Source organism: Lepisma saccharinum, chromosome 1 (genome assembly GCF_977018435.1).
Source record: "Lepisma saccharinum chromosome 1, izLepSacc3.1, whole genome shotgun sequence".
NCBI classification, from domain to species: domain Eukaryota; kingdom Metazoa; phylum Arthropoda; class Insecta; order Zygentoma; family Lepismatidae; genus Lepisma; species Lepisma saccharinum.
In genome coordinates this window covers 161742560-161760532 of record NC_139229.1, presented here as the reverse complement: position 1 = coordinate 161760532, position 17973 = coordinate 161742560, and the positions used below count along the sequence as shown (strand labels likewise).

Here is a 17973-nt window from a genome sequence, read left to right as displayed (position 1 = left end):
TGCGCTTGACACACACGGCTAGGGATCTCCCTGTGCCTAACCTATTTCTTTCATGACCAATTATACCCAGGATAACTCCTTCACATTTTGTAGGGGGTGTTAAGGGACATTTGACTCTTCATAGTTCATATGATGGGGCTTTTATCAGTCACATAGTTACACATATTATTTTGTATCTTCTGATCCCATTGCAGTCCCAGAATGATTTTTTGGTATGTTTTAGAGTATGGTATGAGGGACCAAATATATATTTTTTTCATGATTTTTAGTGATGACATGTTTTGAGATATTCAAGGTCAAAAGTCAAGGTCACGTGATAAAATTATATTTTTATCCAAAGGTAGGCTTGTTATATATCACTGGAAAGCTTATTCAATTCCCTGTACAATAAGCTTTATTTGAGCTTCTTAGGCAAAATAGTGGCGGAGTTACAGCAGATTTAGTATAGCTAAGCGGGCTCAAAAAAGGCAATTTATGCAAATTTTGACCTTGAATAATTTAACAATTACAAGACGCACGAGACTAAAAATTTTCATAGTTACTAAGTTCTATGCATAGTTTCAACTCCCCAAATTTCATGAAAATCGGAGATGGTCAGGTCAAAGGCTGTGTTGATTTGGCATGGAATGACTCTATTGTAAACTCCATTCGGAAATTGTTCCTTGTACATATGTATGAACTGAACGGTAAGAGTAGCTACTGCTAAATATTATACGTGCATTCTTTGCCAGTTGTTATTCGCAAACAACACATTACTTGTTTATTTGCAATGTTACATTCGTACCAATGGCGACGGAAGTGACTCGAATAACATTACACGTGTTTAAATCTTGAAGATTACAAATTACTAGGATTGCGAAAAAGCAACTGGTACATTTCGTGTATTGTATTTGGTTGAAGAAATTTGTTACAGCAAACACACATTCATTTATTTGGAACGGCATTTTAATACAATTTTGCAAGCATCAAACGCATTACTTTAACAAATTTTTATTTATATATCTGTACCCGCATGCACTCAAATCCTTCTTACGAAATTACATTGAAACTGCTAATGCTAATATCAATATACAACATTTTCAGAACACACACGAAAATGACCACCTAATATTAATTTCTGCACATATATTTATAAACGTTGCTTTATTTATTGCCGTTCCTGGGATAATTAACAAATCCGCCTTTTTTGCTGTTATTTGGTAATGCAAAACATGCAGCAAACTTTCGCAATTTACAACAGCTGATCGAGACTTTGTCATTTATCAACTATAAAAGTGCAAACACTTAACGCGTTAGGCGGAGCCCCGACCGCCACTTACGTTACACGGGACTTTAAGTTAGGCGGACATTGAACAACCGCAAAATGGTGTTAAGTGGGGGATAAGACGTTAAGCGGAGATGGTGCAACCGGCCCTTTAAATCGCCTTTTAAAAGACTGTGTGATAGTTATGCGTTAAGGTGATTGATAATTACGTGAATCTGGAATTTTCGAACATTTCTCGTCCCGAACGCCTGGATTTCAGCATCCTGCAACATTGAATTTTACTTTGGAAACATGGCGGGTAATGGTAAGTAAGAAGGTATCTGTTCACCTTGTGATTAATTTTTTCACGTTTACAATGTATCTGTGTGCGTTATATGTATTTAAATTGTAATGTTCCAACATTTGAATGGTTATCAAACGACAAATGTAAAAATTCCACTTCATAACATTTAGTTGTTGTGTAAGATCAAGTCTGTCAAAGTCTTTTTGAGCGGGAATGTTTTTCTCTTATTTACGTAGTTCAAGCAAGGTTCAAGTTTGAAGTAGGACATCGAATCAGTTTATATCATTTCATAGATTTTAAAAGTCCAGTAATAACGCTGGAAGAAGTACAATAGCCCGTTATGTTGAAATACGTGTGTTTTATCACACAAGTAGTAACATTTTATTCTGTTCCTCCGTATGTTTTACGAATTTTAAAAGGTAGTATGGGAACTGATGTATGTTTTTGAATCAGAACCAGATATTTCGTTTCTTGACCGTAATCAGTAGAAATTGTGAAGTGGACGAGTGTTCTCTTTTGTTCCTGTTAGGGCGGAAAATATTTGGTAGACATTTCATTTCATAAAGTTATAAGCTACATGACCAGTTTTGAATCGAAATTTTATACAAGATAACGCGATTTTAATTCCACTCGGATCTTTTACTGGTATTTTTCAATGAAGAAACAGATAAGAATGAAAACAATGTATGTAATTAAAACTTTATGTAAAGATACATTGTGAAATGAAAAAGAAATGAAGTGCACACCTAAAATGCAATTAAACCGTTTTTCAGCATTTCATGTATTCATGACTTCATTACTGCTGCAAGACAACGTACATTTCATAATAACTGACACTTACATAGTTTAAGATGACAATTCTTGCAATTGCAAATAATGGAGATATCAACTGGTAATTCACAAAAGCAAGGACCAGGAGTAAGAGATAATCAGGACATTATCCATCCAATATGTGTTGGGGTTAGTGATTCTTCCATGCGTAAGGTCATACTGCATGAGCATACAATGTATAGCGATCTTTGCCGGGTCCCAAAGCATGATGCCTTAGAACACATGACAATCGTGCTGGACATTTATCTAATGTTTAGCTTCTAATAATCTTTCTGCTTAATAAACTCAATAATAACCAAAATGTCACCGTAATTTACCCCCAAGCCCACTGAATGTCATGTACATTGAACTCCTCTGGAACTCACCAAGTACTCCTTGGCTAGTTGAAAATTTGGAGCGAATTTACAATACCGGAAGTATCTTCAATTGCTTTCAAAATCGGCATATACACTAATTTTGGCCTCGTAATCACAAATCTGCAGTTAAAATAACTATAAATTGCAAAATAAGTCGAAAAAGTAAGTCCGTGAACGGAGTAAACACCCTTGATTTATTAATGAAACAACTATTTTTTGCAATGATTAGCGTTTCAAAACTGTTTTCAATGACCCTTAATTTTAACTATGTTAACCTAACCTAACCTTACCGTGAATGGTTCGTGGGGCAAACATGTTTTCCACCTTTATGCAAGATGCCATTTTCTCACATGCAAATAAAAGCTATGCAACGGGTCTCACTTATTGCACAACACTTGAGCAAAGTTGTATCAGAGCGTATAGAAGAAATAGTGTGTGCACTCCCTGAGTTGCCGTGGTCCACCGCCTAGATGGCAGTGGTGACGTTTGAGAGGCTGCAGAAGATGCTCGCGTTGCTTACATAACTAACTACATAAGAAACAAAAATACACGTTACTTACGTTTGGAGAAAAGCTCAGCAGCTGGATAGTTCGGAGAATTTCCGAGATGATTTTGCTGTCTTCGAGGCACTTAATTCCTTTCTTATCTCCTTGGTGCAGAAGAAAAATCGACATTTCAGATAGTGAAATACGAGTTTAGGTAGCGTACGCAGCACATGATCTTCACAGCATCCTAATTGCGAAGTTTTTACAGCAATTATATTTAAATTGTCCAAACACTCAAAAAAATATATCACCCCATAAACTATTACCACATGATATTTTTTCTGCAACAAATTCTTCCACTCGTAACAGCACATCATAAACACTTTTCGATGCATAGGTAAGGTATTTACAGCCGTCGCCTGAACCATAGTCTTGGATTAACGTAAGTGAGGCAGGTACATTAGTTGGTTCCCCGTGCAGAAAAGTTGTACACAGTTTACAATCCGTCACTTTGGAAATATACCGCACTATGTATCCTGCCAAATGATACACCAAGTATTCTTTACCAACACTTTGTTCATTTAAGTTCGGTATGTTGTTTTCCCAGTCCGGTATTTGAATTTCACCTTCAACAATGGAAATTTTTTCCCTTATTTTATTTTCAGCTTGTTTCTTCACCGAAAGATTTTTATTTTCGGTTGATCTTGCCAGAGTTCGCATTTGATTAACAAAAGATGTCAGAGGAGATTCAGTCCTGTATTCACAGTTTCTGCCCGAAAATAAAGCAAGTTTTGCTGGTACGTAAATTGATTGCAGCATATGTAAGTGCAGAAAATCCACAGTGGAGGGATGATCATCACAAGTGAACGACCGCAATATACCAAAATTGCGTTCTAGGTTATCTTGATTAAATTTTCCTGTCAAAACGTACTTGTAATTGTTCTTCCACAAATATTCGGACACTTCTAAAGTACTTTCTAAAGTCACTCTAGCGTTTGTTCTGAAGCAAAGGAATTTTGATTATCTCTAAGGACAGCATTCCATTTTATTAAAGTTGTATGTGCTTCTGATCCTTTATATAGTGCCTGTGCAGGAGTGAATGAATTTAATGCGTCAACCAGGCAGTTTAGGTCCCTTGTGAAATTATCCGTTGTTTCACTGACTTCTAACCCCTCCGCATTAATACTCCGATAAAATTTTATTCCATTAGCCACAGATCTGCTGAACAGCTACATTGCGAGTCTTACATTCATTCGTTGGAATGAATTAGGATCCAAATGAGCAGAGGTCACTTTGTAGCAAGCTTTCATACCGGAAAGTTCAGTAGATGAATCATGTTCGTACACTTTTCTGTAAAATGAATAATCAACAATATCACCATTATAGTACACCTGCACTTTATCGTGGAAGTTATTCCTTATGCATTTAAATATATGTGGTGCATCTGAAAATGCCCAAAGCTTTCTACTCGAGTCAGCTGGATTGGATATAGAGCACTTAAGATTGTTTCTGTTTCCGAAAATTCCTAAGCATTTCCATAACTTTTTTGTTAGATTGGCTACCGTCAGATGTAAAACCAATAATTCTGACCCCTGCTTTTTCCAAATGTATGATTACCTGGATAAGTATTTTTGTGAGAATGTCACCAGGGGTGGCATTCCTGCTAGCATATACTGCTATGGGTTGAATCCAATTATACAGAAAAGGAACAAACATAAAAACTAGAGCATGATTTGCTAATTGATTCTTGCTTTCGTCTGGAGTAAGATTTCCCAAATCAATAAAGCCGTCTATTTTTACGGAATTTGAGTTAAACTGAATTGCTTCCCTAAGTTTAACGTCATCAAAAATCAGCATTCCGCTACGCTCATTCTCATTCTAAATATTTTCACTAAAAAAAATGTGTTATAGCGTCGATGGCATGGGAATTTACGCCGTAAAGACATTTAAGACCCTTCACCAATTTTCTGAAGTGAGCTTCAGAAGGATAAGGTAGCAAATCGTGATGCAAACAGTGTCTATACCCCTTGGGGGACTTAATTTTTAATAGAAGAGAATCCAGTATAAACTCAGAACTGTATCTCATTCCTGTCTTACTTTTCAGTTGGCATTTCTTTAAGATTGTATCAATTACAATTTTTTGATTTTTGCTAAGAGACGCAAACTGTTTTGACTGTGTGACCGTTGTCTTTAATTTAGCATCTTCAACGCCTTTTTCAAGCAAATTTATTTTAGCCTGTGCGACCTTTAGTTTATTCTGTGTTCTAATTAAATTGCATTTCTGATTCTTAAGTCTTTTCTTTAGCAATGCTATTGTATTGCTAGCATCCGCAGTGTGAAGCAAATCATCCTCTACTGATAAGCTTAATGATACATTGCGACGAGTACTTACTTTATTATCATCTGTCCGCAAGAATTGCCTTTTCATGGGAGATTTTCGCTCTTAACTGTCTTAGAGAGGTATTTGGGCAGATTAGGAAATATATGAGGAACTGCTTCTGGTTTTAATTTCCACCTTTGTCGTGGAATTTCTTCTGTATCGCCATCCACTATGAACGAATCCACTTTCACTAAAAGGTCAGTGGAAAAATGAATATCACACACATAGCAATTATGACTTAGTTTTTTTATCTTTTCTAGGGATGGCACTCTCCCATTTTGAGAGACCATTACTGTCTTTAGGTGGCCTAAAAAATGTCTACTGCCTGAAGAACAGCGGTCATATCCAGATCTACAGCTGGGTACGAAACTCGTAGGCATCTTGTAGTTTAGTTTTCGCTCGCTGCTGTCTCAAACACAATAAAAATGGGTAGAACACAACACAAACTAGTCACAATGGATCAATCACAAATCTAACGACACTAAACTCAATAACGTAACAACATTGTCATTAATAAAAGTACACAATGTTATTCTAGCACAACAAAACAACACACTCTACGTAAAGCGCGGCCGCACTGCAAGCAGAAGACGCTCGCAAGCGAAGGTGCTGCCAGTGTTTCGGTGGGGCACCGCTCTATTCACTTGGCTTACGGGAAGAAAACGAAGTGCACACACTTTCTCTTCTATACACTCTGGTTGTATTACACAAGGTGGTAGCAAGACTGTTGTGCGGAAAGGAAGACTTCTTCATATCAGAAAACATGGTTTCCATGTTAGTGTATGGCGAATCATAGCAGTAATTGACAAGGTTATTTTGCAATTTCTAGACGTGACCACCAATTTTTAACTGCAGATTCGTGATTACGAGGCCAAAATTAGTGAGCATGCTGAATTTGAAAGCAATTGGAGATACTTCCGGTATTGTAAATTCATACCTAAAATTTTGAGCACTTAGAGGAAGGCATTTTCAAAAGTTGCACAGATACTGGTACTTTGGGGTCCACCTTGCTGGTTACATCTGATTCTGTTAGGGTAACAGTTCCGAATGTTTAAATGATTTTTCACAATTTTTGTAGAAAGTACTTTAGAATACTGGAAATGATTGTGGACAGAAGTTTGAAGCTTGGAGAAACTAATTAGCAAAGTTAAAAGCTCCACTAAGTATAACTTGCTGAAGAAATTGTGGCGTGAAAAGTAACTTATGCAAACATCGTCACTTTGCAGAGAGTAGCCATTACTGGTTAACTGTTAGGTTAATTCATGAAACCCCCATGCAGGCTACGCCAGGAGCTGCATAATGCCTGGTATGTTTGCCATTGATGTAAAAAAATTATGCACTTATTGCTAATATTTTTGGAGAAAAAAAATTCAATGCGCTAACACCGAGCATATTTGCAGCGGGAAATTTGAAATTCTGCATGCTTCTAAATGAAATTATATATTTCCGGAACTAAGAACGTTAGAGGTACAAATGATACCTTGTTTTGTTCAGTATACTTTGGGATATAATTCTGATGGAAAAAAAAAATACGTAATCAGTTAGAAGAGGAAGAGGGGAAACTATTTTTTTTCACGAAATTTGAAATGTCTGTGATGTCTTTGTCTCCCCCTTCCGAATCCATACCTAATAACTAATTGTCAATTTCACTCGGAGACATCTTATATGCCTTTTACTCTTGGAGGAGAAAAAAAGCCTCAATGCCACAGCTCACAACTGGTCACCTGCCACAAGCTGGGGAACATACACTGAATGAAAGTTCAAACTCAAATAATTTCAATTTATCCAACTCGCTTTATTAGTCTGTCATTCCCTCTGCGGCAACTTGCCTAAGTAAACACGTGAGGCAAGGCAAGTCATTCAACAATACTTTCTTTGTAATTCTGGTGCAGTTTAGTAAAACGGCAAAGAGCAGTTGGCTGTTTTCCAACACTTCGTTGGCAGTTGGAGGCTTTTAACTTTCTCTCCCTGTCGCCTCCCGCTGCCCCCACCCATGCTTTTGGCACCAGGAATGTCGGAAGGTCATACTTCTATTGCCAAAAGTGTGTTTTGAAACACCAAAATTGAGAAAGAATCTGTGTTTTCGAAACCAGCGAATCACTATTTTTCGGACATTGCTCCCCCCCAAATAGTAACAATGAAATTAAACTTTACTAATTGTTAATTACATACCTCTAGACTCATGTAGAACTCAAAACATGTATCTCCGATCAATATCCAAGTTACAGTATGTTAAAAAAGTACCATACTCGGTGTCACAAGCCGTCCTTGAAGTGTTAATGCTAAGAGCCCTAAACCTGACCCACCAAACCTAACAATGAAAGCATTTACATACATAATACTCCTTTGCATCACACACACATGAAATAGATGGCAGTAGAAGTACATACCCAAGACGACAGGAAATGAAGGGCTGTTTGCAAAATGTTTTTGTACCATGAACGAATCGAAATCGAAGCTTTGACCTCTGTTAGTAACCTATCCTGTCCACAAGAATGTGAACATTTGGATAGATGTGACATTTGATGCTGATGTTCTCATCAGGACAATTTCCCAGTGTTGGCTTACTGACACTGTCTTCAGAAAGTTGGCCAGGCAATTTTGAAGTAAAGCTTTGTTGTAATCGGATGCCCAAAATCTTTTAATCTGAAGGCGAAGCTTAATGGGGTTGGCAGTTTCAGTCAATGGTAATGTATGTATACAGACAGAGGCGTGGCGTGCATGTAGCTGCTGTTACCGCAGGTAACACCAAAATATAAAGAATTGAAGAACCCATCTTAAAATATTATTACATACATAAACTGGTAATATTGTCGTAAAGTAAACATTGCAGACTGACATTTTTTCTGACCCCGGCAAAAGCGAAGAGGATGACTGATCCGGTACCCTCCTCAGGCAACAAGAGGAAAGGGCCCTGAGCCACCACAAGGAAGACTTCGCGTAGCGGAAAAGACTGTTATGGCGGGAGGAGGAGGCGGGTTATTGTCATTCTTGTTTAGCCGGCGCAGTTGCCGGTGATCCTTACCCGATACAGATCAGTGTTGCCATATTCAATTGACAGAAAAGAGCTAATTTGCCTAATCGGGTCTATCTTACTCTGATGGTGTCCAATCACACTGGAGAACAATGGCGCAGTGGTAGCGTTGCTGGCTTATAATCAAGGGATCCCGGGTTTGATACCCGGTGGAGGCACAAGTGGTTCGGATCCAACTTTAAACTGTCCCGATTAGCATTACTGTGCATGAAATCGCCAAATCAAAATTTAAAAAAATCAAATCACACTGGGGGAAAACTAGTAAGTGATATTTTGTATTTACTCGAAATATAAGCGATTACGAAAGTCCTCTTTGTCCTTCTTCGACATCATGGGTGAGAAGGAGAGGAGATGGATGGGTATGATCAAGGGGTTTGCTGTCCTTCTAAAAATGTCAACCTAAAATTCTATATTTCAGATGTATATTATTATTTCGGTTACAGGAATTTGTGATAATTGTTGAAAGGGCCGATTGAGATTGACATATGTTGTCGCAGGAATGCGATAATTTCGGATTAAGCAATGTTTTTGAGGTAGCAGAACTGTTTTTGTGTGAAAACATTACTTACAAGCATAATTTCCCGATTGTTATCTTAGCACGCTCTGAAGTGTCAGGTGTCGCAGGTTCGAATCCTTAGCAAGAAATGGTTATTTCATTGTTATTATTTTACTTACATAATTATAAAAATTAATAATTACATATACAAAGAAATAATAATTTTATTTCAATAATTCACCATGCATCCTCATCGTCACGATTATCCTATAAAGCGAAAGCCTTAAAGGTAGCAAAGGACGTAAAATATACGAAATAGTAGTGGTGTCAGAAATAAGATTTCAGTGGATTTAGCGAAACATGGGAGTGGGAGTAGTTAGGAAACAGATGAAGACTACATCTACTCTACATACGTCTTATTTGATACTAAAAGTTTCGTGATTTGGGCAAATCTGGTTTCAAAAGAACTAAGATGGCAACAGTAGTAGAACTGGACTTCTTGCAGGTTCCGAAGGAAATATTGGGGAAGGGCCGATGCTGAGAGGGGAGGGGGAAAGGAGGGTGCTTCACGTGTTACAAAAGTAAACAACGGTTTGTGGGAGGGACTGTGCAGTGGGAGTTTTGTGACTGGTGTCTTTCGTCTTTATGTTGTTTTCGGGCATTGTCAATTAATTAATGGAGCTTGCTCCGAGTTCCGAGGTGGCGGGTTCAACCTATCTGAACAGTGTGTGTAATCGTGCGATAGAAGATATTTTGAAGCAATCTTTTGGTTCGTTCTTTTGCAGAAAAAAGCGAAATTGTGCCGAAAGGGAGGCCAAAGCCTATTTTGAACGATTTGAAAACCAAGTCGTCTGCTGGATATGACCGACATTTCAATGTTTCGTGGTATAACGACTATCCGTGGTTATGTGGATGTGCACAGTTGTCGAAACTCTTTTGTTGACCATGTACTCTATTTTCAGGTGAAAAGAACATGTGGATAACATGGACCATGACCCACCCAAAAATTCAAATTGAAATGAAAAACTCCACTTTATGACAGCATCATAGAACTTTTTTGATTTGATTTGATTGATTTTGCTTCACTTGTGCCACTTTTGGCTAATTTCTGAAGATGGGGATGAGTGATGATCTGATGAAATTGATGAATAGACATCACAAACGTTCATGCCCAAGCCAGGATTCGAACCTGGGACCCCAGCATCATATAAGTATCAAATTATGTATTATTGTGTAAACAACCAATGTTTGCGATTTCACTTCAGTCCTTATGTCAACATTTTTTTTTCCTGATTAATAACTTTACCAAAATCTAGTAATGAATTGCAGACGTACCAGATTAATATTATATGAACTACTTGGAAGACATGGGGGGGGGGGGGGGGCATGACGTGGGGAGGCACCCAAGTCTTACGGCTCCTCCCTTAAATGTCCTACTGATAACCGGTAACACTTTTAAAAATCCCATGCCACGTCACTGTACACAGAAGACTTTCTTTCCTTCTGTGCTTTCTTCATTGATGGCTGCAGATGGCTATCAAAACATAGTCCACACAACAGAAGTTACAAATGTTTTTCACGTTACTCTCCATCAATTTGGGGTGTGTGTGTGTGGGAGGGGCAGTTGTTTCCTCACCTTTTGCCACTTTTGACCCCGCTCTATGGTCTCTTGATGCTAAGCCTTGTTTACCAAGAGAAAGTAAACTGTCTTGTCCACCCCTAGTTTTACGACCCAATTGCTGCTACTGTTCTCCAGTATTGTAAACAGATCTTCAAAAGTATTACTTCCCTTGATTGGTATCCACGAGGTCAACAACATCTGTCTGCCATATTTTTTTATGAGTTCAAACATTCTTGATGGGTTTGGTGGTAACACCACTTTTATCCAAAGGGGGTGAAAGTGAAACATTGTAGGTAAGAATTCTGTTATTCCTCTTCCCTTTGTGTTCTCTACTTTTTTCTAAAGCAGCAAATGAGGTTTTATAGCATTATGCATACATTGTCTTTTTGTCTGCACATCTGGTTCAGTACTTGGAAAATTTGGGAGCTTTTATTTCTGAATAGGTGCTGACAGTGGTTTTGAGTGGATTACAAACCTTCCATGAAACATGGAAATGCTGTTGTGCTGTCTTCAGAAATTAAGTCACACATTCATTTATTAGAATGTGAAGACAAATTTTTCTTTTTGCAAGGTAAGGGTTTCCTCTGCATTCAACATATCGAAGCATTTGTTGGATGTTGTTTCCATTCTCATTCTGAGATTTCCTTTCAGCTCGTGATGTATTATCAGTTCATAATCAACATCGGTAATGTTAAGGATCTATTGAAATGTTTGTTTAGTAATGACGTCATGGTAAGAAAGCTGTAATTCAAGAATGTTTTTTTTTTCTTTTTTCCTTTTTTCCTCCAGTTTACTTACCGATGAGTTTATAGTTTGCTCCAGACTGTTGTCCATGGCTGGTCTCTGCTTATCTGTAACTGACATGGTAAGAGTCCTGTTGATGTCTCGGATGTTGTATCCAATCAGTTGCAGCGTGGTGAATTTCGATTGTAAATTTTCCTGGTCCAGAAACATTACTGCCATCTGGGCTAGTGTCATCAGAACAATCACATGTGCCTTAGGGTGGAAACTATGGGCATTTAGGTACAGTGTGGTATGCATGACTTTTCTAAGCACAATATGTCCAAGTGTGTCATCAATTTGGCAGTGGATTAGTTTGCCCAGGGATGGTAAACTTTATGTTGGAGTGCCAGTCGTTGAGGAATTCTAGAAAGCTGTGTAATGCCAGTATTCCATGTAGCCAAATTATGAATGTGTCATCCACATATCTATAGAAGCATGATGGTGACAGTGGGACATCTTTGAGGACTTCATGTTCAAAATTTTCTATGTAGAAGTTCATAATGGTCAGTGAGAGGGGTGAACTCATGACAACTCTTGTCAGTTGGTTCATAATATTTCCCGGTGTAGAGGAAATATGTGGAAGCGAGAATGTGGCGGAAGAGATCAACAATGGTTTGTTGAAAGTTTCTTCCCAGAAGTTGCTATGTCTTTCCCAAGACTCTGGTGATCAGGGAAACTAGTCAAAGTTGACAAGGATGTCATTAGGAAATACCTTGTGTTTCTTCAGTTCGTGAATGATTTCAGTGCAGAAGTTTGTACACTGCTGATCACAAAAAGTGGCACACTCGTTTGAGTTGAAGTTCAGCTTCGTGGCCGAAAGTACAGCCGAAGTAAGTTTTCGGAAAGCAGCAGTGTTGCTTACTATCAATCAATTTAACCATATGCAGGGAATTTTGTGTCTCTCAGACTCAAAGAAAAGGGTCAACGGAAAGATTGCAGCGTAAATATTAAATAACTGGATTTTCCACGTTTGCAATCAAAGTAATGTAAATGTGAAATATTCCTGAAATTTTTTTTTTATGTTTGTGACGAAGTAGTTACCACAATTCGTTAGAATGTGAGAGCCCCGGGTTCGTATTTGGCCTGAGCATGGGTCTTCTTCATTGTCCCGAGTAGCCGAATCATTTTCAGGAAATGCAACAGCACTATTTCTGTCTCGCTTGTTCTTATTGCGTTTTTTCTTTTTTGTTATTTAGTGTTGATTTTCTTTCATTTTTGGCTACTCGCGACAATGAAGAACACCCATGCTCAGGCCAAATACGAACCCGGGACCCTCGCATTCTAACGAATTGTGATAAGTACTTTGTCAGGAACATAATAAACGTGTTTCTTTTTAAAATAAATTTCAGGAATATTTCACATTTACATTACTTTGATTGTAAACGTGGAAAATCCAGTTATTTAATGTTTAAGCTGGAATCTTTCCGTTAGCCATTTTCTTTGAGTCTGAGGGACACAAAATTCCCTGCATATGGTTAAATTGATTGATAGTAAGCAACACTGCTGATTTCCGAACACTTACTTCGGCTGTACTTCTGGCCACGAAGCTGGACTTCAACTCAAATGAGTGTGCCACTTTTTGTGAACAGAAGTGTACCAAAATGTTGTTTGCAAATGTTCTTGTGAAATCCCTAAGTTTAGGTGTTGGAAGATACAGAGGCAAAGTAACTTAACATGCCCAACCTACACACATAAGTATGACGTGGAATGGTATTTCTTCACCTGAATAATGCTGCATATATGTATGCAACATTTGTAAAGGAGAAGAAAGTAGTGAAATGCTGTGGTAACTGAACTTAATCACATAAGTCATGATCATGGTTTTTTTTTATATATGTAAAATAAGGATGGTTATGTATTATGGTGAGGAAATTCTCATAGTTTGTTTTCAATTGCAGGAATGCCATTTATGAGAGAAGCTGTTCAGAACTTTGTGGTGAATAGTAATGATGCATTGGAATTGAAATTAGGTAAGCTCTTTGGAATAATAAAATTTGCTGAACATGCACATTGCTCCACTGTTTGACTACACCTAAAAGTATTTAAAATGTAATTACATTCTGGAGCATCTTTTTGGAATGGTTTCAATTGTGTTGAGAAGTCTACATTTCTTTCTCAAGGCCTCTAAAGGCACTGGCCACATATTTTTAACTCTGCGATAGTCTCATAGTTTTAAATAATTTATTTGTTAATTGTTTTACACTACTATCTGCTAAATTGTAAAAACATTTCTTATTTGTGCATTTCTAATGGCAAAAAATCTGAAGAAATTTTTCCCTTTTTTCATTAAAGGGTAATTAAAAGATTTTCACACATTTTGTGATCACAACAATGTTTTTTAAAATGCTTTAAAATAATATAAGGGTGGTAAAAAGGTTCATATGAGGAAAAAGCGGCAATTTTCAGGGAATAAAGTGTTATACAGAAGTGAACCTCGTTTTCATTTTTGGATCAAAATGAGTAATCATAAGAAGATTCTTTTTCAAACAATAAACCTTACAGACTCCGGTTTTTTCGTATTATCCTTCTCTCTGCATTGCAATATGGTCTACCATCAGATGCCTTCATGTCCTACTCTAGGGTGTTAATAAATTCTTCTGTGTCTGGCATGTATTTCCTTTTTTCCACAAACTCTTCTTCACTATCACCACTACAACTACTCACCCCACTATCTTCATTTAATCTACACACTTATAATTTCAACATCACTATAAGCCACAATATTATTATTATTATTTTCATAAGACCTGACACTAATACTTTGTGTGAGCTATACCACTGTACCTCACTTTATTTTAAAAATGAATAATAGTGATTGGCTAACTTCAACATGCAAACACACCCTGAGCAGTGGTTAATGTGTACTGGGTGATCTTCCATCTACCACCTCAGTTATTTGCATTGCAATCAAAATTATGAGGCTGTGTTACAATGGAAGCACAAATGATGGAGTTTCTAACATTCAACAATGAAGATCTAAATCCAGAAATTTATAATATGTAGCCAGTTGTAATTCGAAGTACCGTGAAAAAAATGCAATCTTTTCAAAACGTTGGTAATCCCTCGAAAAAGCTCCAGACTGTAAGTACTTGTAATATCATTAATTTCTTTGCAAATTAAATTTCACTAACCAATGATATGTAATTTTGATGATGCTGGAGCTGTAGTTGCCCTCAGCTGAGTGGCATTTTTGTTTAAGTTCTTGAACCTCATATTACTAGAGACAGGGTGAATGTTCATAGTGCATTTATCTTGTAATATTTTCAGTGGGGTGTACCGATATGAAAAATTGCAAATATAAAATGACAAACTTTCATGGAGAACATAAATGTGATTAAGATCCTTGTTATTTAATGACTATGTTTCTAATAGAGTTTGCCTTAGAAAATGAAAATCTTATGTACACATATTTTATACAAATGTACATAAATTATGCTAATATATTCTTAAGAATTGCTGATATGATGTTATCAGCCAGTGGCCATAAAATATTGAATCATCTGTAATATTTAGCATTTACTATGAATGGAACATAATGTTACAACTTTATTATTTTCTTTCCCAGTAAGAAATCCATCTGATATAGAAGATGATAAGTGCAGCTTTAAACCTCAGATGTCACATCAGGTGTTTGGTGAAAAGTAAGTTGACTTGCTGCAGATTTTTTTTTTTAGTGGAAATGCTTTGTCTAATATAATAAATGCATCTTATTATGTCCTGTAACAATTGAAATTTTGGACTGTGCCTAATGTAATCTTTAAATTTTTGTTTCATATCATTCTGGTTGTTTTGTTTGTGACACAGTAGCTTAAAAATGATGATACTTTTTTTTAATAGGAATTATGTTTGAGGTTGTTTTCTTAGAGGAGGAGTAAATGTCTGAAATGGAAGGTTTTGCCTCGCTAGAGAATATGTGAAACTAATGTTACTCCCTTCCATTTGTGCAAGTATTTCTACAGTTTCTTACATTTTATAATTCAACCGTTATTGATTCTCTGTCTTTGTTAGCTTAACTGCCGTAGTTTGTGTAATTTCTACCCCAAACTTAACTATTTTAATATTAGAGGATCAAAAACTTGAAATTTTTTCCACTTATTAAATCAGAACTTTATATCAATTTTGCAACAATCAACCATATCTTTGATTTCTCTCATCTGCTACTCTGTCATGAAGTTCATTGATTTTTCCAGGATTGGATAATATGCTTCTTTTATGCAAGAACACTGATGACACTGTCCGAACCGGGTGAAACTTATTTCTCACGTCTCATTACAGGGCTAATTGTATCTCTTATTTTATCCCTTAAATTTTTGCTTTGATTTTGTATGCATAGAAGACTCCTGTCCTTCCATTCCATATTATATTAAAATACTGTACTTTCCTTCTCATTGAATTTTCTGATTGTTCCTAAATACTGCATTTACTACTGAAAATAAGTATTCTATGTATGTTTAATAATTGTTGTTTCGTACCATATCATATGTTTTTAATATTGTAATTTTGTTTCTCTATTCCCCAGTGAAACTATATTTGGATATCAGAACTTAAGGATAAAATTATACTATACAGCATCAAAGTTAGTGACTTACCTAGGGATGACATACTCAGAAAAAGTGGATCCAGAAATGTGTGATGGCGTTGAGGTAAGATATGGCAGGAAAATGGAATTAGATCAAGCTTAGATAGAAAAAAAATGTAATGTGATTCCAGGCCATTGACCAACTGTATGCTCGAAAATTATGGCTCATCTTTTAATATACAGATTTAAATGCTTTGCATGACTTAAAATTTGTTTCAACATGTGGACACCACACACAACAGAGATATTGGTCCAAAATATGGCAATTAAGTAAAATTCCATATATTTTGAAGTACTTTTACCCATTCATCTATTTCTTTTTCATGAAATACCATTGTATGCACACATATAAAGTAAAAACAAAAGAAAAGTGTAAATGTTAACAGCATAAAAAATAACAAAAACATAAACAATTCTAAAATAAAAACATTATGATAAAATGCATATGTACCTTGAAAATATACTTTTTTTAGGCCACATAGGTGCAGGTGACAAAGTATGAATTGGTGGTAGATGAATTCCGTAGGAATACTATGAGCAGGGTAACAGATATAGAGTGTGTTTTAAAAGTCCTGCAGGATTCTAAAAAGTAAAAACTTTAAATAATAGGTTTATTACAACATAGTATTGTCTTTTTACACAGGAAAATTTAAAATTTTGTTCTGTCCACACTGCTGGAATGAGGTGTATGCAAGTGATCACGTGATTCAAAGATGATGTTGATGCAGGAAAAATCTCAGTGAGTGTCATGGCTTAGTGCATGTTATGGCTTGCCAAGTTAAAATCTTGTGTTTTGGTGCAGAGAAGGTTCCAAACAACATTTGGAACAACACCTCCAGCGGTGACTAGTATCCAGAGATGGTATGAAAAGTTTAAGGCTACGGGAAGCATAGCAGATTTGCCACATAGTGGGAGGCCAAGGTAGAGTAACGATGTGGTGGATGCAGTGCAGGAGAGCGTGGAACGGAATCGAATGAAAACTCTTAATCAGAGAACTGGGAGTGGCAAGGTCTACATTACACAGTATATTATACGCAAGAAAGTGAAAGGCAGGCCCTACAAGTTGAGATTGCAGGATCTGATGGAAGAGCACTGACACAAGGAAAGACTTTTGTGAAGTAATGTTAACTCAATTAAATGGTGATGCCCTTCAGTCTCTCATTCTTTTCTCTAATGAGGCGACGTTCTATGTTTCAGGAAAAGTGAATAGACACAATTGCCGTATTTCGGGGGTTGAGAATCCAAGTGAGTTCGAGACAGGATAGCCCCAAGGTCAATGTGTGGTGTGCATTTTTCATGGACCACCTCGTTGGTCCATTCTTCTTCGAAGAGGACACAGTGAAGGGTGCCAGCTACCTGAACATGTTTGACATTCCTTGTCCCGGAACTTCAGAGGTTAGACATCATCAATGAGGTCCACTTCCAGCAAAATGATGCCCCCATGCACTTTGCCCTTGAAGTTGTGAGTTTCTTGATGTTCAATTTGGGAAGAAATGTAGTGGTCACAGAGGACCCACACCTTGGCCCGCAAGGTCACCAGACCTTATGCCTTGTGATTACTGGCTGTGGGGACATATCAAGACCTGGGTGTTTGCACACAAACCGACAGATCTTGACGACCTGAAGTTCAAGATACGTGATGTGATTCACAACATTCTGGATGAGCACTGGCAGAATGCAATTCTCAGATTGAAACAAAGGTTGCAAGAGTGTTTGGACGTGAATGGTGCCCAGCTGGATAATCTGACGATGAAGCAAAACCACATTAATTTTATAGTTTCCTCTGTGTAACAAACAATATTTCGTTGTAATGAACCTATTACTTTAAAGTTATAGGTTTTTAGAATCCTGCAGGACTTTT

General features: G+C 37.0%; 1 protein-coding gene across 4 annotated transcripts in view; it reads left to right on the top strand.

The window, feature by feature from the left end:
• Positions 1–633: 633 nt before the first annotated feature.
• Positions 634–17973, top strand: part of Hat1 (histone acetyltransferase 1) — a 36791-nt gene continuing 19451 nt past the window's right edge. Inside the window, exons 1-4 of one of the 4 annotated variants that reach the window (XM_083141488.1) lie at positions 634–686; positions 13432–13503; positions 15099–15174; positions 16053–16176. In XM_083141488.1, coding sequence (XP_082997614.1) covers positions 671–686; positions 13432–13503; positions 15099–15174; positions 16053–16176 — 288 coding nt within the window. In that variant the 5' untranslated portion in view covers positions 634–670. Of the gene's footprint in view, positions 687–1498; positions 1581–1872; positions 1967–13431; positions 13504–15098; positions 15175–16052; positions 16177–17973 lie in introns of those variants that run through there. The other 3 variants (XM_083141497.1, XM_083141507.1, XM_083141478.1) reach the window with 3 other exon arrangements.